The sequence below is a fragment of the Crocodylus siamensis genome, chromosome 10 (assembly GCF_052110815.1).
Source record: "Crocodylus siamensis isolate JL-2025a chromosome 10, ASM5211081v1, whole genome shotgun sequence".
Taxonomy (NCBI): domain Eukaryota; kingdom Metazoa; phylum Chordata; order Crocodylia; family Crocodylidae; genus Crocodylus; species Crocodylus siamensis.
This window is the reverse complement of record NC_143404.1, coordinates 63,721,844-63,742,702: the sequence shown is the minus strand read 5'-3', so window position 1 is coordinate 63,742,702 and position 20,859 is coordinate 63,721,844. Positions and strand designations below refer to the sequence as shown.

General features: G+C 45.3%; 2 protein-coding genes across 3 annotated transcripts; one reads left to right on the top strand and one right to left on the bottom strand.

The window, feature by feature from the left end:
* Positions 1-174: 174 nt before the first annotated feature.
* CSTF1 (cleavage stimulation factor subunit 1) lies at positions 175-12,288 on the bottom strand. 2 transcript variants are annotated; one of them, XM_090065251.1, is made up of 8 exons: positions 12,051-12,288; positions 11,536-11,908; positions 10,493-10,669; positions 9,598-9,793; positions 6,830-7,107; positions 6,069-6,266; positions 2,951-3,341; positions 175-1,095 (listed from the first exon to the last, which is right to left on the bottom strand). In XM_090065251.1, the coding sequence occupies exons 2-8, from the start codon at positions 11,653-11,655 to the stop codon at positions 836-838; spliced, it is 1,620 nt and encodes a 539-aa protein (XP_089921377.1). In that variant the 5' UTR covers positions 11,656-11,908; positions 12,051-12,288; the 3' UTR covers positions 175-835. The 2 variants fall into 2 exon arrangements, with proteins under 2 accessions (XP_089921377.1, XP_089921378.1); XM_090065252.1 differs by lacking the exon at positions 10,493-10,669 and having other exon boundaries at positions 11,536-12,287.
* A 222-nt stretch (positions 12,289-12,510) lies between these two features.
* Positions 12,511-20,251, top strand: AURKA (aurora kinase A). The gene is made up of 9 exons (XM_090064747.1): positions 12,511-12,603; positions 12,706-12,764; positions 13,139-13,418; positions 13,894-13,951; positions 14,254-14,445; positions 15,929-16,067; positions 16,532-16,680; positions 19,092-19,266; positions 19,680-20,251. Exons 2-9 carry the CDS (start codon positions 12,711-12,713, stop codon positions 19,881-19,883), a joined length of 1,251 nt encoding a protein of 416 aa, XP_089920873.1. The 5' UTR covers positions 12,511-12,603; positions 12,706-12,710; the 3' UTR covers positions 19,884-20,251.
* Positions 20,252-20,859: the final 608 nt, after the last annotated feature.

Below are 20,859 nucleotides of genomic sequence, written 5' to 3'. Positions count from 1 at the left end.
CTGGTATTCTGCTTGTCTGCAAATAAGTATTGTTTTTCTTGCCTTCATTTGCTTTGGCAGTCACACTGCTTTCTCAGGGCATACTTACATAAAAATGTTTATGGGTAAAAGGGCTATAAAACACTTTTCAGTGGTCTAAAGGTCTCATTAAGAAATTCAGATGAAAGACAAAGATTTCAAGTCTGAGCTTTAATATCAGAACTTAAAAAAAAGTACATTTTGTTGAATTCAACTAAAATGATTTAAAAATGAAAGTCAAGTTCTTATGGCACAGGATTCTGGCTCAGAGCTGGAAGGTCATTTGACCTTTTAAAAAAAAAAAATCACAATAAAAAGGATATAAAACAGACGTCTGCCTGTACAATGCATGAATCAGAACTGAAAGATGGCTTCAGAACTCATTAAAATATCTGGCCAAATTCTGCTGAATTCTAGTGCAATCCATTCTAAAAGATGGACTTCTGTAGGATTGCACAAGCCCAATCCAGAGCAAAACTGGCTTGTTCTACCCAGACTGAACAGGATTCACTCACGCCTGTTCCCCCAACCCCCCAAAATTTAGACATAAAAATTTTTTTTAAAAAGTGTCCTTGAAGAATTAATTTTATTTGAGAAAAAATGGTAAAGATGACTTAAAATTAGTGTGGCATCACTTCTGTAAAAATCCCACAAAAAACAGCAGGCACAGGAAAACTAAGCCTGAGCATTTTCATCTTTTTCCATCACATGTGAGACGTGAAGGACAGAACCAGCACGGCTCCAATTTTTTGGCAGTACAACCAGTACAAGATGGTATAACAAATCTGGATGAGAACCGTTTTATGAAACACTGTCTTTAATCTGTGGTTGATCTTCGATACCAAAATCGAGCTCTGTAGTCATCACTGCATGTCATGAAACCAGGATTGGTAGGAGAATGAACAATACAGCGAACAATGCTGTTATGACCCAACGAAAGAAGGTTCCTCCGTTCAGCAGTTCTTGAGTCCCAGCAGCAGAGACTTATGGTCCTTTCATCAGGAAGTAAAACATAGTCTTCCGTGTGGTTGAAAACTGCTTGCGTTCTATGCACCTGTCGTCCACTCAAACCGGCTCCTGGTAAAAGCAGTGAAAGTGTTCATCGAAAGGTTTAATTGAAACGTCAACCTAAATAGTTTCACTTTGAGGGAAGGTTTTCAGAGGTTCATAAAGTACATCTCTTCAAATATTAATGACTAAGATTCACCTACAAGGACCATTAATTTTGAGGATGACTTGAAAAACGGGGCTATTGAAGTTCTCCACCCACCATCAGGTTTCTGTTCTACTGCCTATTTACCATTTTTTCAGTAAGGGAAACAATACATCTCACAGTCTTAAAAATGATTATTTTATTAAGGCAAAAAAAACTTTAAAGTTGTGTAGACTCTTAAATATAAAAAACCAACACAGAGAAGGGGAGCTACTTGACTGTATAACCAAAGCCAACGAACTTTGATGCTCAAACACAATAGTGAAGTCCAAGTAAAGAATTGGATCACTGAAACTAGTACTGAACAGAGATCAGCAGACTACAGACAAATCTGAAGTGGAGGTAGTCCTCAATATCATCATTTTGTACATTTCGTCTCAGAAGCTACATAATTATGTTTCTGGAGATCTTCATTCCAACCCTCTCACTTACAAAGAGATATGAATTTGGAAATCAAAGTGAAGCCATTTATATTATTAGACACAGCTGGCAATCTCTACTCAAGAGGCACAGAGGCCTACTACTAGGGTACCAAACTTCCTGCTTGATGTGAATGATCTTGAATACTAGCCACCCTAGCTACTAACAGCAGTACTAACCATTACCACTACATTCCAAACAGTTCCTTCTTTGGAAAATATCTTGGAAAAAAGTTTCAGGAATGTAGTCCTACAGAAGAAAACTCCTTTATGTACTTTGTGGAAGGGTCAGTATAAGAGGAAAGGGCTTAAAAACTAGTCACTGATTGTGTCACTCAGCCAAGCCAGAATGTTCATAAGCATATTGCTCACAACAAATGCACTTTTATTTAGTACTCTGAAGTACTAGTAGAAAAATCCTTTAAAAATGCATCCTTGATAAATAGATTCTGAAAGAGGAAAAACAACAAAGAAACCTCACAACATCCTAGATATGCCATTACTCACAAATGACAAAACAAGTTTAGCTTTCTTGTAGAAAATTTCTAATCATTACTACTTTAAAATCAACAGCAGCAGCAACATTTTCTGAACATTTGTAACGCTTTACTTCGGTTTTTGCTGCACCCTGCTGGTTGAAGAACAGCACTACATTTCTACCTTGAATAAGACTGCAACACAAACATTCACTTAATTTACATGATGGGGTGTTTTTTTGTAGACTGAATGTGTCGCTTTGTTAACAGATTGGATTGCCTTAATATTTCTCCTTAATATTACATAGCTGCAGCGAAATCTACTTGTGCATGTTTCAAAGTTCTAGCCAACTAGAGAATGATATTTGATGCTGCTTTTCATGCTATGGAAAGCAGAGTAATGAGACATTTGTACCATAAAACAGGTCTGATAGGAAGGTCTCTAATTTCACCAGGTAAAGGATGTTGACCAGGACTCTAAAAGAGAAGTAAATCGATTTCTTTCTAGTGTTGTGCCTTACATTAATAGCGATGGAAAAACAGCAAACGCTTCAGGGAACATTAGCATTTCAACTTCACAGAATGATTTTCACTAACTTTAGCAATTACTGTTTCAAGGGGCTGGACTCAAAGATCTTCCGAGGTCCCTTCCAGCTCTAATGTCTAGAATGTCTATGGAATAAAAGGTGGGCATCCCAAGATTTTAAGGAAAGTAAGCCTACCAGTATCCTGACTACATATTAACAAGTTTTGCATTTCATCAAGAATTACTTATCATGAGTTGACGGCCAAGAAAGCAATTTTTTGCTAGATAGGTCACATACCTGTATATTTGACCAGTGTTCGACCTGTGGATATTTCCCATAGTTTAGCTACAGAGTCTTTTCCACTTGACAGGATGTACTTTGAATTTTTGGAAAAAATTGCAGAACATACTTCAGCTCCATCATGTGCTTTCTCAAAAGTAGTGATGCATCGATTTGAAACGCCATCCCATAATTTGATGCAACCATCCTTGCTGCCTGTCACATACATATTAGCACTTGCATTGTAGTTAACTGAGCATATAGCATCAGTATGCTGATCTTGAGGATTACATGATACAAAACATTGAAATGTATTGATATCGTAGAGCCGTAACGTAGGGTGCTGGGTACCAACAAGTATGAAGTCTCCAGAAGGATGAAAAGAGATTGAGCGTAACATTTCTGCTTCCTGTTTGATCAGAAATACATAATTAATATAAATACTAAAAATTCCAGGGAAAAGAAATGTGGTTAGGGTTAGATTGTCAATTTAGAATTCAACACATATTTTTAATAGCAAAACATAATAATTCAGATTTGTCAGCGTTCAATAATTAGGCCAGAAAAAATGAAGACCAATCTCTTCCCCCCCCCCCATTTAGGCTGCCTGCAGATGTTAAAATAAATAAATAAATAAGTGGTGCTTTAAACTCAGTGTGCTCCCAGTGCCAAGTCCAGCACAGGCCCAGAAGGGGCTTCACATTAGTTGGGCCAACTTGCCCAACATCTGTATAGTCTGGGCACTTCAGTGGAGCTTTTTTGGTGCTTTTATCTAATAGCTGATTGAATCAGCTGTAGATACAAGTGCCAAAAAGCCTTGCTGAAGCGTCTGATCTATACGCAGCCAGGTCAAAGTAACATGCTACTTCTTCTGGTAAATCAAGTTTTTTGGTTTTTCTTAACATCTGCAAGCAGCCAGTAATACCAGAACTTTACTTGCAGCCCTACATCAATTTTCAAATCTCATTTGCATGGGCAGTGTGTGGAAGAAGATTTCAAAGCTTATTTGAAGGGGCAGCCAGGGAATCTCTACTCCCAGCCAAACAAACAATAAAACTTTCATTGTTCCAGAAAACGCGTGCTAGAAACTCGGAAACTAACAATTACAGATTCTGAAAACTGACTATTTTTTAAAAAGCAGGCAGGAAAGCATTAGACTTTCAGATCATAATCGTAAAAAAGTTAGGGCTGGAAGGGATCTTGCGTAGTGTTGCTAAAAGAAGGACCAGTCCCAACTATTATCATCCCAAGCAAGGTCTTATGCAAAAGTTCTTCCTAACATCTAACCTAAACTTCTCTTGCTGCAACTTGAGACTACTGCTCCATGTTCTGTCACCTGCCATGACTGAGAATAGTCCAGCTCCGTTCTCCTTAGGTAGATGACGGCTGCTATTAAACACGGGTGTGTGAAACAGACCCTATTTGATTTGGATTTGGCCCGAACTGGGGACAGTGATTCGAGTCATTGATTCCGATCACTGTCCCCGATTTGATTTGGCCAAATTGGAAGATTCGATGCTGATTCACAGAATCAGCGATTCAGACGGACAACTTTATGTTTTTTCTACATACCTCAAAGTACCAGCGCAGCTTATAAACTCTGCGATGCTGGGGTGGATGGAGCATCCCACAGGAGTGTGTGGGGGGGGCCCTCCACATGCTTGATGGCGAGCCCAGAAGTGGACCAGACTCAGGAGGCACCTGTCACCGAGCTGAAGGGAGTACGGGGGAGCCCCCCCACCGTATTCTCCCTGGCAGACCCAGAAGTGGACCAGAACTGTTTCTGGTCTGCTTCCAGGTCTGATGCCGACTGCACTGGGGAGCCCCCCACACTCCTGTGGGACACTATGTGCCCCAGCATAGCAGTGTTCACGAGCCACCTGCTACCTAGAGGTAGAAAAAGCATTTAAAGCTGCGTCTATGTCCGAATTGCTGAATCTGTCTGAATCAATTTGGAGGGTTCTGATTCAACTCCAGAAGATTAAAGGGTCCTCCGATTTGATTCAGAGATTCAGCCACTGAACTGAATCAGGGACCAAAGCTTATACAGCCCTACTAATATATCCCTTCTCAGTCTTCTCTTCTCCAAACTAAATAGGCCCAGTTCCCTCAGCCTCTCCTCAGAAGTCATGTGCCCCAGCCCCCTCACCATTTTCACTGTCCTCTGCTGGATTCTCTCCAATTTGCCCACATCCTTTCTGTAGTGGGGGGGCCAGAGGGAGTGGGGCAGGATGTGCAAAAATGGACAGAGTACTCCAGACGTGGCCTTGCCAGTGTCAAATAAGAGGGGAAATCACTTCTCTCAATCTGCTGACAATACTTCTGCTAATGCTGCCCAATATACCAATAGCTTTCATCACAAGGGCACGCTGTTGGCTCATATACAGCTTACTGTCCACTGTATCCCCCAGGGCCTTTTCTGCAGAGCAGCTGCTTAGTCAGTCGGTCCCCAGCCTGTACCAGTACATGGGATTGTTTTAAGTGAAGGACTGCAGTTGTCCTTAATGAGCCTCATGAGATTTCTTTTGTACCAATCCTCCAATCTGTCAATGTCTCTCCAAAACCTACCTCTACCCTCCAGCACATCTACTACTTTCCCCAGCTTGGTGTCAACCACAAACTTGCTGAGGGTGTGATCCATCCCATCTTCCAGACTGTTGATGATGATATTGAATAAAACCAACCCCAGGACTGACCCCTGGGGCACTCCACTTGATACTGGCCAATACCTACACAATGAGCCATTTATTATTATCCTCTGAGCCCAACAATCCAGACAGTTTTTTTTTTTTTAATCTACCTTGCAGTCCATTTTTTCTACCTACCAGTACAGTCCAGTACTCCCTTAGCTTGCTTGCAAGAATGTAGTGGGAGACTGTATGAAAAGCCTTGCTAAAGTCAAAGCATATCATATCCACAGCTCTCCCCACATCCACAGAGCCAGTCATCTCAAAGAAGGCAATCAAGTTAGTCAGGCGAAAGCACGTTATTTACCTAGTTTACCTTATCACAGGAGACTGTCTGGAAGTTACACATACAAACACATATTAAATTAACTGCTATTGTGCATTTTGTTTGTTTGCCTGAAAGCTTTCAACCTCCTTTTTTGATTTGTTTTTGGGCTATAACATCTTACCTGGATATATTTGAAAGCTCTTTTTGCAGAAGGTTTTGAATAGTCAAATAATTTGAGCGTGTAGTCCCTTGAACCAGAGGCTAGGATTTGTTCTGTTGGGTGAAAAGCCAGACAGGTAACCTCATCCACATGATCATAAAGAGTTCGAATAACAGGATGATTCTCCATGTTCTGCTGAGCTGTCTCGTTCATCATGACCTACGAAGAACACTGAAATGAGTTAGATGCCTAGAAGACGGCATGATTCTGACAATGAAAGAAATCACTATCAAATATTTAATTTAAAGCTATGGTTATAGTATAAAAATACTTATTTTATAGAGGATAAATTGCCTGATTTGCCAAAAAAAAGTTAAGCACGCAGGGGTTTTTGTGTCAAAAGGCAGTCACTAATCATTCTTTCACTTAACAAATATTTTATTCAGAGAAGCAACCAGACCCATATAAGAGTAAACAACTTGTTCAAGATCAAATGTAAAAGCCAATTCAATACAATTCAAAGGGTCAGTTTGTCACTACGTCGCTCTGAATTATGGTACTGCACCATCTCCAATTAAAAAAAAAAAAAAAAAAAATCACAGAGTTGCATTAATTTTGATCAGGATAACATGAAGAATGTGTACTACAACTAGTTCTCACAGATTCTATTCAACAAAAATATACCGTTCCTAGTACTGGCATCCCAGGTTGATGAAACAGTTTAATAAGGATGTAGCATTTTAAACATTTATTGATCATTTATGATTCAAATAATACATTACCTCAATGGGCATGGCACTTTTTGCCAACATTCTCTCTGTATCAAGAATTTTTATTGATGCATCAGCAGATCCTGTAGCTATCAACTGACCATCCCTGCTGTAGGTAGCTACACGACATGGCCCTTTATGAGAAGTGACGTAACAGGTCTCATATTCAGAAGCCTCAGGGGACATAGTCTGTACATCTGCATCAAATTCCAAGTCAATTCCAGTGCCTGGAGCTACTGTATCTGAGCGCCCAATAGCATACTGAACTGCACTGTCATCATTCTCCATCCCTGAAAGAAGAGAAATTAAACATATCAGGTATCCTTGCAAAAGTTTTTACCACAGCCAGGACAAAATATAGTCTTCTGCCAACAAAGTGATGCTGGACAAAAGTATGCAAAGATGTGCTCCCTATTCAAGACAGTTAGCAGAAGCTCCTAATACAGATGCAGTTACATCAGCAAATCTGAGATAAAAAAACTTTGTTATGACCACTGAGATAGTTTTAAAGTGCCTGTAAAATGTAAAGCACATATCTGCCACTTCTAGTGACATCCCCTTTACTTATAATGGGATGTATACTAAAAAAACCACACCTCCTAACATGAGCTAAAAAAAATCTTTAGTATTCACAATGCAATGAAGAAGCCAAGATTACATCTATAGTCACCTTTTCAAACAAAAAAATTGCTTGCATATAAGTGGATGTTTGAAGAGACTGAAGAAGAGATATTTATAGAACTGTTGTTTGGGGCTCAGTGAAGAAAACCAAGATTCATCCACAATAAAGCAGTACCATTGATAAGAATGGCTAATCCTCTTCATGCATGACATACATTTTTCAGATTCTTTTCCTGCAGGATGCATCTACACTGGCAAGGCAAGAGTCAGGTCGGCACTGAAAAGGACAGCTAACACTCTTTCTAATTGGACGCAACTAGAACTGTATGGTCTAGTGGTCAAAACAGTAGATTGAGACTCACACTTGAATTTTTATTTCTGGCTCCACTACCGATTTGGTTTGAAATCAGGATACATCAGTTACTCTCTCTTTCCTAGTTTTTTTCACCTCTGACCTATCTGCTTAGCTTATTTAAATGGTAGTCTTCCAGATCAAAGCTATTTTTAAAATATGGTCACTGCCTTGAGACTTCTAGATGCTACTGCTACTAGAGCACAATCTCTATAAGAAATTTTCTGTTACGCTGCATACTCCAATGCAGATATTACTTAGTGCCTGCTGCCAAACATGAAGTTTATGCTGTACACTGTCACGCTGTGTCTTGTCCAGTCAACCAGGCTGCACTACAGCAGATTTGAATGCTGATCTGATAAGCAACATTAGGGTATGCAATGCCCCTATTCCAGCAGACCCTAAGTGACTTAGGACCTACCTGCCCTTCCTCAAGCCATACTTCCTGTGACATATAGCACAAGGTATACAAGATCAAGTTCAATCGGTTAACTAGGGGTGCACCAATAAGAGATTTTCTGGGCCAATACCAAAAGCGCATCAGCTGATATCAGTCCAATTTCCGATACAGCTGGTAAGTCCGTTGTGGTAGAGGGGAGGAAAGGGGGGGGGGGGGGGCAAATCAACGCCCCCCCCCCATGGTGAGAGAAGGGCAGGGGCAAGCGCTGCCCAGCCAGGGCAGAGCATGGGATGCTACCTTCCTCTGTAGCCACCCCCGAGCCCAGCTCACACAGAGAAGAGCCTGCAGCTGCAGCTCACCTGTTCTGCACAGATCTGGGGGCACATGCCCTCCTGGGGTGCAAGCAGTGGCAGGAGCCACCCCCTTCTTCCCCCCACCATGAGGAGCTGTGGCTGTCGTGTGCCCCTCCCACTCCCTCCCTCACCATTGGGGTGGGTATTGATCTGCCCCCCACCAAGCCCCTTCCACCACATCAGACTTACCAGCTGCGATCAGCTCTGCTCCTCGCTGCCTTAGTGCTGCACTGCAGCTACACGCATACATGAGCACTTATCGGCCAAATTACTGGCCACATTGAGCCAATTTCCAATACAGCCAGTTTTCTTTATATCAGTACTAATCCAGTATCAGACTGATGTAACGGTGCATCTCTCCAGTTAACCATTCTGCAGTAAATTAACCAATGCAGAACTCCATGCTGCTATGGCTAAACTGCTTTTGGGATGTGAATAGTTCAGCTGTTTTGATGCCATGCTATAGTCTAGGTGCACGTATGTCATTAAAGGCAGGACTGCCTCTTCTGGGGCCTTAGACCTTTGGATTCCATTGCCTTCCAAAATCCTTAAAGCAGTTTACATTTACAGCCTTCAAAACACAACAGGACACACGGGTTGTCCACTTTCTGCAAGGACAGGTGGGCTGAGTACAGCTTATGTTGTTCATATAGAACTGATTACATCAATTTCTATGACCTTTATTACCACATGATCTGCTTTACTCCAGTACATCCAATGAACCCATGTATTGTGATCCCAAAGGCTTTCAAAACATTCAGGGTACTCTATAAGCATTTTTGTACGTGGCAAAAGCCCAAAACTGCTTTTGAAAGCCTTACATTTAATATTTTCTATCCACAACAGAACCAGAGAAATGGGATAGAAGGACACCGGAAAATCATCCAATCTAAACCCTAAATCAAAGCAGGATCAACGCCATCCAAGACACTAACAACAGAGCATCATTAAGAGTGATTTTTGCATGAGAGATTGAGGTCACTGTATACCTGCACTGTAACCAAAGTTGAATTTCAAAATTCCTCATTTATTGGCATTATAATTTACAGCTTACCTAGTTTAATTAAGTGCAGCAGCTGCTCAGAGGGTGCACAGACTGACTGTGGTTTTATCTCATTTATCAGGCCATTGGCAATGTTTATGTATCCATCATACAGCAGCTGACTAATAATCAGTTTATACAATTGCTGACGATCTTTCAAGCTCACTTTTGTTCTATACATTGCGAGCAAGGATTGCCTTGCAGGCGCCTGAAACAAAGATAAAAAAAAAAAAAAATCACAAAATAAAGTTGAACCAAACCAGTGTTGCCTTTCATAGAAAAGTGAACCAAAATGGCATTTTGCAAAGTTCTTTAATGCAGATAAAGTCAATTAAAAAACATATTGTATGGGGCAGGATTTTCAGCTTGCAATCAAAAGTAGAGGGCAAAAAAGATATTATATATACTGGGGGAGAGGGGGGAAAGAGATGCTCAGCTGGCAACCACAAGTAGAGGCTAAAAACCAAGGTGCCAAAAGAGATGACAAGAAGTCGTTCCCGACGGCAGTGACAGCAGAGGAGCACGCTGGGCCACTAGCAAGCGTGGGGCAGCGATGCCAGGCTGACAAAGGCCGCCAAGGGCCAGGAAAAGGGCAGCGGCGCCGCCTGCAGACGCGGTGCTGGCAGGACCTCGCTCCGCGGACGGGGCGGACGCGGGGCCAGGAGCGGAGGGGAAGCCGGCCGCGGCCCCGTGGCCCGCGCGGGCGGGAAGGGGGCGTGGGAGACTCGCGGCACAGGAGGGCGGGGAAAGAAAACCCGCCCGCCAGGACAGCGGCAGCCGCATCCAGCGGCTCCCGGGGCAGCGCGGCCGCGCCGAGCCGGGCCACGCCAGGCCTAGGCAAGGCAGGGCAGGGCGGGGCGGGGCGGGATACGACACGCGCAGCCCCGCCCGCCCCCCCGGTACCTACCGACCCTTCCTTCGGCCTCCCTCGCTCTCCGCCTAAAATGGCGCCCGGAGCCCTGAGCGCATCGATGGGAGGCGCCGGCGGGGGGGGCGGCGGCGGCGGCAGCAGCAGCCGAGAGCGCAGGAGGCTCCGCCGCGAAGGCAGCTGCATCGAGCGCCCGCACATCGATGGGAGCCGGCCCTGGAGGGAGGGGACGACCGCGTCAGCGCGCATGCGCGCGGGCCGCCGCGCCCGGCAGCCACGTGACCCGTACATGGGCTCCCCCAGCACGTCCAGCACGCGGGCCCGATCCTGGGGGGTTGGGGCAGCTTGGGCTGGGGGGTCTCATGGTCCCTGCGGGTGAAGGGAATCTGGTGGAGATGGATGAAGGGCAGCAGAGGCTGCTGTGGCTCCTGGGGAGAGAGCAAGTGGGGGACTGGGCAGCCCAGGCCTGAAGGGGGTGGGTTCAGATCCCTGCTGCAGGCAGGTGGGGTCTCAGGGAGCTGCCTGGGTGCAGTGGTGGCTTCAGGGGTGTTGGGGCCCCGGGCCAGAGGGTCCTTTGGGGCCCCTTAGAGGCTTAAATCTGGATGACCTGTAAGCACAGACATTGGTTGCAAAATGTTCGGGGTCCCCTAAAGTGCGGTCACCCTGTTTGCCCTCCCCTAGGGCCATCACTGCGGGGTGCTCCTGTACGGGGTCTGCCCCGCCATGCATCCATGCAAAGCAGTGGCGTAGCATAGGTCTCCAGCACCCAGGGGCCAATGTTTACATTTGCGCCCTCCCGTCCACGGGCAATCACTGAGCCCAGAAACAACGGGGGCGAAACAGGAAGCGTGGCCAGGGGACCAAATACCCCTGGAGAGCCCAGCCAGTGCTCAGGGGCACAGCCCCTGCCCCCTCGGTGCTATGCCACTGACGCAGCGGGACACCACGGGCAAACGTGGGCTCCTGCTGAGTTTCATGGCAGCGCCAGTTGATTCCCCACGTCAACCAGGGGGCAAAGTCTCAGGCACCGCAGGGTCTTCCTGGGCGCCCCCCCGCCCGCCTCAAGGGACAGCCGTACTCACGTCAGCCTCGAGGAAGGGCAGGCGCAGGGCCCGCGGGTCGATGGGGGGGGAGCCCATGTTCCCCAGGCCCCGTGGCAGCGGGCGTCTGTCGCAGGCTGGGACGAGGCGGCGGCCCGACATCCTGGCGCTCGCTGCCAGCACCGGGTCGCTTTCCCGTGCTCCGTCGGTCGCCCGGTGCTGTCAGCCGCCACCTACCTCTGCGGCTGCTCTCACCCCGGGTCGGCTCACCGTTGAGCGACGGCGGCCGGCGGAACCCGGCGCCACTCGCAGGTCACCGCAAGCAGGAGACGTCGAGCGGGCGACGCTGCGGCTGGGCCTCTGCACGTCCTCGTGGCGCTCGTATCACGGCTGCGCACAGGTGCTCGACGCCAGCCTGCAGCAGAGCTGCCCAGTGTGGCCTGCAGATCCCGGGCCCGGTGCCCTCCTGCCTCCCCTGAGGGGGCAGTGCAGCCCCCCCACCTCCCCGCTGCCAGGAACCGGGGGCTGCCGCCTCCCAGCCAGGGGGCAGGACTGACCTGAGGCACTTCCTCCCCCGCTAACTGCCCGCCCCGCGGCCTCACGGGGCGGCGGGCGGTGGGGATGGCACTTCCATCGCTGCCACGGGTGCGTGGTCTGGGCTTACGCGACTTGCGTAAGGAGAGACCAACCGAGGCCGAGAACTGGCGGAAAAGCCGACGTAACTGTCTCGCCGATCTACGCAGTTGGCGCGCGCCGGAGGAGGGGGGGAGAAGCAGCCGAGGGGCGGTACGTCACCTACGCGCGTCGCGTCGGCACCACCTAGGGGCGGGAAGCCGCTCGCGCAGGCGCCCTGGGGACGTACTGCCCGAGAGCGACGGGAGGGGGCGGGAGCAGTCGAGAGCCAATGGGCGGGCGGTGAGAGTGGAGCAGGAGCCAATCAGAACGCCGGCACTGTGGGAAGCGGGCCAATAGGGAGCAGCGGCGGTTTTAAAGGCTGTTACAGGGTGGGAGGTTTGAATTCAAACAGCGCTTGCGGCGGGCTGCGGGGAGGAGGTGGTGCGGGGCACTGGGGTATCGGGAGGGCTCCTGGGAGCCCCGTGTGTGGAGCAGGTGGGCCTGGAGAGAGGGGGGAGGGGCAGATGGGTCTGCTGGAGAGGTTGCTCTGGGCCTTCAGGCCAGGCTGGTCTGTATTTGAACTCTTTCTCTTTTCAGGCAGCATGGACAGAAACCGGAAAGAGAACCGCCCCGGCCTGCCCACACATGGCGCCAAGGTAAAAGGCCTTGTTCTTTGCTTTACCAATTTATCCTGGTCTCTGTTTGCAATAACTCCTTCTGGTCATCTCCACAGAAGGCCCCCTACCTTCTCCAAGTGGTTCACCCTGCCTGTGTATGAGGCCGGGCAGCATAATGTATGTAATGTGTAGCAGAGGAGTTAATAGGTCTACTATGGAGGCCAATGTTGTTCTTAAAACAGTCTGAGAATGTGATACTGTCCCCACTTTAGATTGCTTTAAGTTTTTACCTTCCATGGGTAGACTAATGGGGAGAAATACAGCTAAATTAGGTTGTGCAAGGGTGGAAAATGAACTACATGAGTTACGGTACAATAATTGGTGCTTCTGTCTTGTCTTGTGTGTCTTTTTAGATTCCAGCCCATACTGGGGATGGCCCAAAACGGGTGCCCATCTCTCAGCTTCCTCAGAGTCGAGTCCCTGGAGGTGCAGCCCAAGCACAGCGTGTCTTGTGTCCTTCAAACTTGGCTCAGCGAGTTCCTGTACCATCACAAGCTCTAAAGGCTGCAGTGTCTAATCAGAAATTATCTCATAATCAGCGGATGCAGCAGCCTCAGCCAACATGTGTAGTTCAGTCATCTAGGCCTCAAGCTCCAAATAATAATGAAAAGCCTCATCATGTCCCGGTACCTGGTAAATAGTTTCATTAACACATCTATCTCATCTTGACATGACACCCAGACTTTCAAAGGTTGATCACTAAACTGGTTGACTGCAGCAAATTGACAGACCTGACACTTACATAAACCTCATCTAGAGAAAGTAACTTATCTTAAATCCTGACTCTGCTGTATAAGAGGATCACATTCACATAGGAAGATGGTTGAAATGGGTAGTATCAACCTACACAGAATGATTTCTGGAATAAAAACACTGGCCAACTAGCAGGGTGCTTGCTACCTGCTTGTCCACATAGCAGAATAGTGACTAAAATTTAACAGCCACAGATGGTAAAGAACCTTGCTGATAGATATAATATTATAATAATAGAAGTATCATCCTACCCAAAACTTGGAATCTGGAAAAGGCATGGTAAAAGCTGACAGTTCTGGCAATTGTGTTTTATGGGTTTGATTAATCACGGTGTTGAAACTCTCTTTGTATGCAGCAAGCCAACCTGAAAAAGAAGGTGGTACTTCTAAACCAAAAAATCAAGAGACTAAAAAGTAAGTTGCATTCCTAGTATTCGTGTGTGTTAAGTGGGAACCTAGACCCAGAAGTCTAAAATGCTTGTCAGTGATACCAGCTGGATTAGAATTTCACGCTTAGCATTTAAAGATAAAAAAAGTAGGAAAAATTGTTTTTTAGTTTAACTATATTGGATTTGGAGGCCAGATCTTGATCTTGGTTAAATTGATACAAATCTTAACCTAGAATAACTCCATGGATGTTTATACCAAAAAAAAAAAGAGTTCCAGACCTTTTGTATTCTAGCAGTTTAACTTATATTTATTTTTTCCTCTCCTAGAAGGCAGTGGTCTCTTGATGACTTTGAAATCGGCCGTCCTCTGGGAAAAGGGAAGTTTGGAAATGTGTATCTGGCTCGTGAAAAACAAAGCAAATTTATTCTGGCACTGAAGGTGCTGTTTAAATCTCAGCTGGAGGAAGCTGGAGTAGAGCATCAGCTGAGGAGAGAAGTAGAAATACAGTCTCATCTTAGGTAAAAAAAACAAACCAACCAACAAACCCCAACTTATTAGAACTGTAGTTAAAGATATGTTGTTTCAAGCAGGATAAGCAGCTGAACTTATTGCCTCCTGAATTCTATCAACTTAAAACAAAGTTTGAACTCATCTACATATAACAGAAATCTTTATGCTTTTATACTCTGCCATGGCAATCCCTTAAAATAGTGTCTGTTTTTAACTTAGAGTGGACTTTACACAAAACATGTTTAAGGGAGTAATTTAAAAGAACTATGGTTTGGGGAGGAAGCCTTTATATCCTGTTCTATGAAGGATACAATACAGAGGATGCAACTCCAACTTTCTTTTAAACTAACCTTACCAGAGTCTGGCCTCTGACTTGCTAGGCAAAGTGACAGTGTGAGATAATGGGTGGCATAATGCAGTGAATTATTTTGTACTTGAAAATGCTTCAATTTAATACATGCTGAGGAAGAGAAGACTTTCTCATTGGCAGTGTTGTTTCCAAATGGCATCTCTCCTATTGAATAAATCTGGATATAAGGAAAAACACCAATTTACAAAATGAAAAGTATCTTTAACAATAACATCCTAAGACCCTCTATAACCCCCAGCATGCATGCCAGAGTATGGCTTGCATGGCACGTCACAGCTGGCCCCAGGCTCTGGGCAGCTGCCATGGGCTACTCGAAGCAGACAGCTGGGAAGCTGCAAGTCATGTTGCAAGCAGCCTGGGCTCTGTGGCTGGTAGCAGCTGCCTGAAACCCAAGCTGGCTGTGGCTGGCAGCTGGGGGGCAGGGCTTTAGACAGCTCCATAACGCTCCAGAGCCTTTGACTGCTCCTGTGCCTCTGGGCAGATGGCAGGGGAGGAGCTGGGGTTGTCCTGCTCCAGACCCCTCCCCCACCATCTGCCCAGAGACGCACATGCAGCTCCTGTCAGCAGAGGATCGGCTCCCCTGTGGTCTGCCCCTAGCATGCCAAGTGGGGGTGTGGGGTCAGGGTTGAGGTGTTTTTGCCACTCCAGCCAAAAATGGTGTCAACCCCTGCTCTACAGCTTGGAGGGTGAGTAGGGGTCCCACCTTCTTTATGCATGGGGACCCTCCTCAAGAAAATAACACACCCATACCCTAGAGAAAATACTGAAGCTGGCTAGGCAAAAATGCTCTTAAATGTCTCATTGGAGAATTTTAAAGAATCTTTTTAAAGGTAGCAGGTAAAACCTCTTTATCTAGATGAGTATGTTGTAAGCTGTTGTCTTGTGTAAGCTTGAGGCCTGGGTGGGGGATATGAAATGACAAACGCATTCAATTTCATCAGCCCTTCATATTAAAGCTAGCTTGTACCTACATGGTATCAATTGTTGCTGACTCAAGTCAACACTGGAGTAGTTGGAAACTCAGTGAAGTGCTAACATGCATAGCTTGCGTATGGATGCAAAAGCTTTCCTTCTGTTAATATTTTTTTTTGTTTTGAAAAGACATTCAAACTTTCTTGCAGACATCCCAACATTCTCAGACTGTATGGGTATTTTCATGATGCCACAAGAGTATACCTTATTCTAGAATATGCACCTCGTGGAGAAGTCTACAAAGAGCTACAGAAGCTTACGAAGTTTGATGAGCAAAGAACTGCTAACGTAAGTTGCTCTAGTTTGCATGTACACGCACTCTTTTTCTACACCCTTTTAACTTTTTTCTTTCTTTACCTGTTCTGCAAATATATCAAATAATTGAAATACTAAGTTTGATCTTGAAACCAAATTTTTATCAGCATGCTGAAGTACACACACATTTTTTAAATTTGGATTTATATCCAAAACTTGGAGCTCTGGGAGGCTTGTCAGTATTGCATAATGACATGCCTTTCATTGCTTCTTGGTACTTTAAAGTGTCTGCTGTAGAGATACAACAACCTCCTCCTTCTCCTTTAAGTGACTACCAAATAACAGGAGCTTAAGATGACAAAATGACTTAGTCAGAAATTAGCATTGTAAGATTAGATGTAATACCTAGAAAATGCTTTATAGAAGCTATCCGATTCTTCTAAAATCATCCTGAAGGAGTTGCTACCACTAATTTACTTTCTTATTTATTTAAACAGTACATCACAGAGTTAGCAGATGCTCTATCATACTGTCATTCAAAACGTGTGATTCATAGAGATATCAAACCAGAAAACTTGCTTCTTGGCTCAAGTGGAGAGCTGAAGATGGCAGATTTTGGATGGTCTGTGCATGCTCCATCATCTAGGTAAGAACTTGCATACTGCTCACCTAATCTCATGATGAAGTACAAAATTTCTGTGGTTCTGAATTAAGGAACTGTGATTGTTTATTTACTACTGTTACAGTTCTTTTCATGGGAGAACCTAACTTGATTGGAAATATGCAAGGACCACCAAATTGGCTACTTAGTGGACCCAACTACTGGCCCAACTATTTTTTAAGTCCTTGAGTTCTGGAGTGAGGTTCTGATGCATCATAAGCAGGGATCCTGGTTTTCCCCCATATAAATGAATAAATGCAAATTCTCTGCTTAAAGAATCACAAATTCTGATTAGAAACACCAAAATCTGTGATTTAAAATTAAAGCCCTCCCACAGCTCTCCCCAGCCTTGTTTGTGCCTCTCGCACTCTTTTCCTCCCCCTCCCACCAGCTTTGCAGGTGCCCCCAGCTGCCAGGGCTACAGGGCCAGGGATCTGGGTCTACAGTCCCCTGCCCCTGTTAAGAGGTGGCAGCTGCTGCAAGAGAGCAGAGGCCAGCTGTCCCCTGGTGCACGCTTGGTTTGGGAGTGGGGCTGACTCCCTGCCACGGGGCGTGCTCCCTGGGGGGCAGAGGGCACCCACATCTATGTACAGGGCAGGGTTGGGGGTAGGCATCAGTTGTGGGCTCAGACTCCCACCCTGCTGCCCTTTCCCAGGGCCTGTGCACCCCAGTGGGCACATCCCACAGTGGCAGGGAACAGCAGAGCTGAGCAGAAAAGCTCCCTGCCACTGGGTGCTCTGTGCTACTCTGGTGATGCGCAACTGCAGTGAGGGTAGTGGGGGGGGGGGGGGTTGTGCCCCTCAAAGCTGCCGTGCAGGCAGGGGGCACATCACCAGGGCAGTGTGGAGAAAGCTGCCTGCGGCTGCGAGCCTGCATGAGTGGGCTTCTCTGCTAAAATGAGAAATCTGTGTTTCCCCTCAGTAAGATGGGATAATCCATGTTTTACTTTGTGTTTCTGTGGGGAAATGGAAAACCCAGATCCCTGATCATAAACCATGAGTGACACCTTGCTGGATGGCAGCACTACAGAGAAGGATCTAGGAACTAGATCATAAATACAGTACGAGTCTGCAGTGTGGTGCAGCTGAATGGAGAATGCAGTTTTTGTATGCATCAATAGAAGAATTGGGCACAAGACATGGGCATTAATAGTGCTTCTTTACACAGTAGTGGTTAGGCCTCATCTAGAGTATTGTGTGCAGTTTTGAGGTCTACATTTTAAAAAAGGATATGGAGAAGTTGGTGAGGCTCTAGAGGTAAGCAACAGAAACATTGGGTGTTGGCTGCAGCCAAGGCTGGGGATTTCAACCTACAAGTTTCTAGCTGGAGGGGCAAGCTCGGGGTCAGACTAAATGCCGTATTTGGGGTCAGGAAGGAATTTTGCCATGGTTGTCTGATTGGTACAAGCAGTCTCTAGCAGGGGGTGTGGCATCTTTCTTGGATCTCTCAAGCGAATCTTAACCCTTGCGGCAGCAGGATGTTGACCCTCTGCTTTACCTGTGACAGGTTAGGGTACTGTCTTGTGGTTGTGTTGACCAGTTTGTCTAATAGGTTAGACAATAAGTTTGCATAGGGTGGTTTAGATAGAGATGGTCCTGCTTCAGGCAGGGGGGGTTGGACTAGATGTGACTTTCCAGCCCTGCTTTTATATTCTAAGAAAGCACTTCTTTATGATTTTTAGATTTTCTGTTGAAGCTGTGGCACTCTGCAAGAGGGAATTCCAGTTCATTAGGCCAGAGTACAAGATTGCACATGGCTTAAATTTTTCACAGAATAATTTAAAAGATTGCTGTGGCAGAAAAGTTTACCATGCTCACCTGAAAGGTGGGATACCACTATTCCACTTTAGTATTTCAGTGGGTTTCCTCCCACTTCCTTCCCACCCCAGAAATGTCTCCTAGAAAATATGGGTTTGAGTTCTCCCATCTGAGGAACCTAACCCAGGATTCCCACATGATGAGCAAGAGTTCCAACATCTCAGCAATGGGGAACCAACACTATTCTGCTACCCAGAGTAAAGTATCTAGGCCCCACTGCTTTGGATTTCATCTCCCCATACTGTTGTTCTCTAAACAGGATCCTGAGCAGTTGTTGTTTATAGAGGCATCTAACTCCCCATGCATTGTATAAGAAGCCCCTCTACCCAAGTCAGGGCTGTGAATTGTGCTATAATTCATACGTCCTCTTATATTTCCCTGAAACTTGCTCACGGGGAGTCACTTTCACAATAAGGGTCTAAAATTAACCCTGGGAAGCTCTTGCATTCCTAAGCAAAACTGGACATGGGTAGAAGCTGATGCTAACAAACAACTTGCAGTAGTCTTTAGAAGCTGACAGCGCTACCCCACCAAGATAAAACTACAGATATTCTGAAACCATTATGTTTTCACTTTTAGGAGGACCACTCTTTGTGGAACACTTGACTACTTGCCTCCTGAGATGATTGAAGGAAGAACACATGATGAAAAGGTGGATATCTGGAGCCTGGGGGTTCTGTGCTATGAGTTCCTCGTGGGAAAACCTCCTTTTGAGGCAGAGACATATCAGGAAACTTACCGATGCATTTCAAAGGTAAGTAGTAAATAATCTCTTCCTACTTATCTTGCTTTCATGAACTAGACTGATTTCATGCCTTTTAAAACTTTTTTTTTTTTTTCCTCCAAGCATTTCTACCTACCGAACAGGATACTTGCTTTGTCTGTAGTAATGTTTCTCTCTCTTGGTGGGGGAGGAGCCTGCAGTATTTTAGTTGTTTGGGGGGGGGGGGGGTTGCAGCTTCCTGCATGTAGTAACTACAATCCATAGCTACACTGTCAGTGGGACATTTAGTTGTATATTTTCTGCCTTCAGGGACCCTCTGAGGCAGATGAGGTATGTAGTCATGCTTTTAGGATTGTCACTATTTGCCTTATTTCATCTGACACTTAAAAAAATTTTAAGTCTGGCTTATCACTGAAAATGAACATTTTTTCCTTCCCCCTCAGGTTGAATTCAGATTTCCTCCCTTTTTATCAGAAGGAGCTAAAGATCTAATTTCAAAGCTTCTAAAACATAATCCATACCACAGACTACCACTTAAAGATGTTCTTGAACATCCATGGATTAGAGAGAACTCTACAAAATTACCAGCTAGCAGAGCGACTGAGGCTGCGGGCAGTCGAAAGAGCGAAGCTAACAACAGAACGTAGTCTTAGCCAGGTGGCGATCCTCCTTTTGTAAAAGGATTGAACAAAATGAGAGCCTTGTAACTGTGCTCATCATGCAACCAAGTCCAAGTCATGGCTTAACGAACAGTGCAATAACACATCCCAGAGATGCCTGTGGTCTTTGTTTTTTAATTTATTGGGCTGCTATGGGTATCTGAAATGTGCAGTGATCTGAAGCTGACTGAAACATGAATGCGCTGTGATCTGAAGCTGAATGAAACATGAACATGCTTCCTAGCAATTGTCATAACAATTATGTTTGAATTTCTTTTTTCTTTTTCTTGTTTTTAACTGTCAGTCCTGTTCCTGTGGTGAGGTAATTGAAATTTTAAATAAATAAACTCTGGTTACGTGCTGGCAGCAGTTCTTTTGTGTGGGCGCATGCATGTGGGAAAGGGGATGGGGTGTTCAAATTATTCTGCACCAGTGAAGATGCAACAACTAGTTAAAGCTAACAGCTAAAGTTCAACCCCTTCTATATTTGAACATGTAAGCACTCCAGATGCAGGATGTGATACGAATAATTTAAGTAAACGAGTGATGGTCTAAGGTCTGACTACAGAAGACAGACCCCAGCTGTGCCCTCATCAACTCTAGTGGAGCCTCATGCAGGCACTAGTATCTGCTAGGGTCAGCTTTCACTTTTCTAAAGTGCAAGAGTGCAAGTTCACTGTTAAGCTACTGCTGTATGGCATACAATGTAATTTCTTGCATGTAAGACTATTAACACTTTCAGAAATCAAATGTCTCAAATTAAGTGAAAAATTTTTATTCTTATTTAAAAAACTTTCTACTGGAAAATACCAAAGAAACCACTAGAAATCCCCCCCAACCCATTTATTATATTTCTTCTAAAGTTGGTATGAAAAAGCCTATTTTAATTATAGTTATGCTTACAGGTAAAGATGCATATTTGAACATACAGTCAAGCTAATCCAAAATATACTTTGTAAAACAC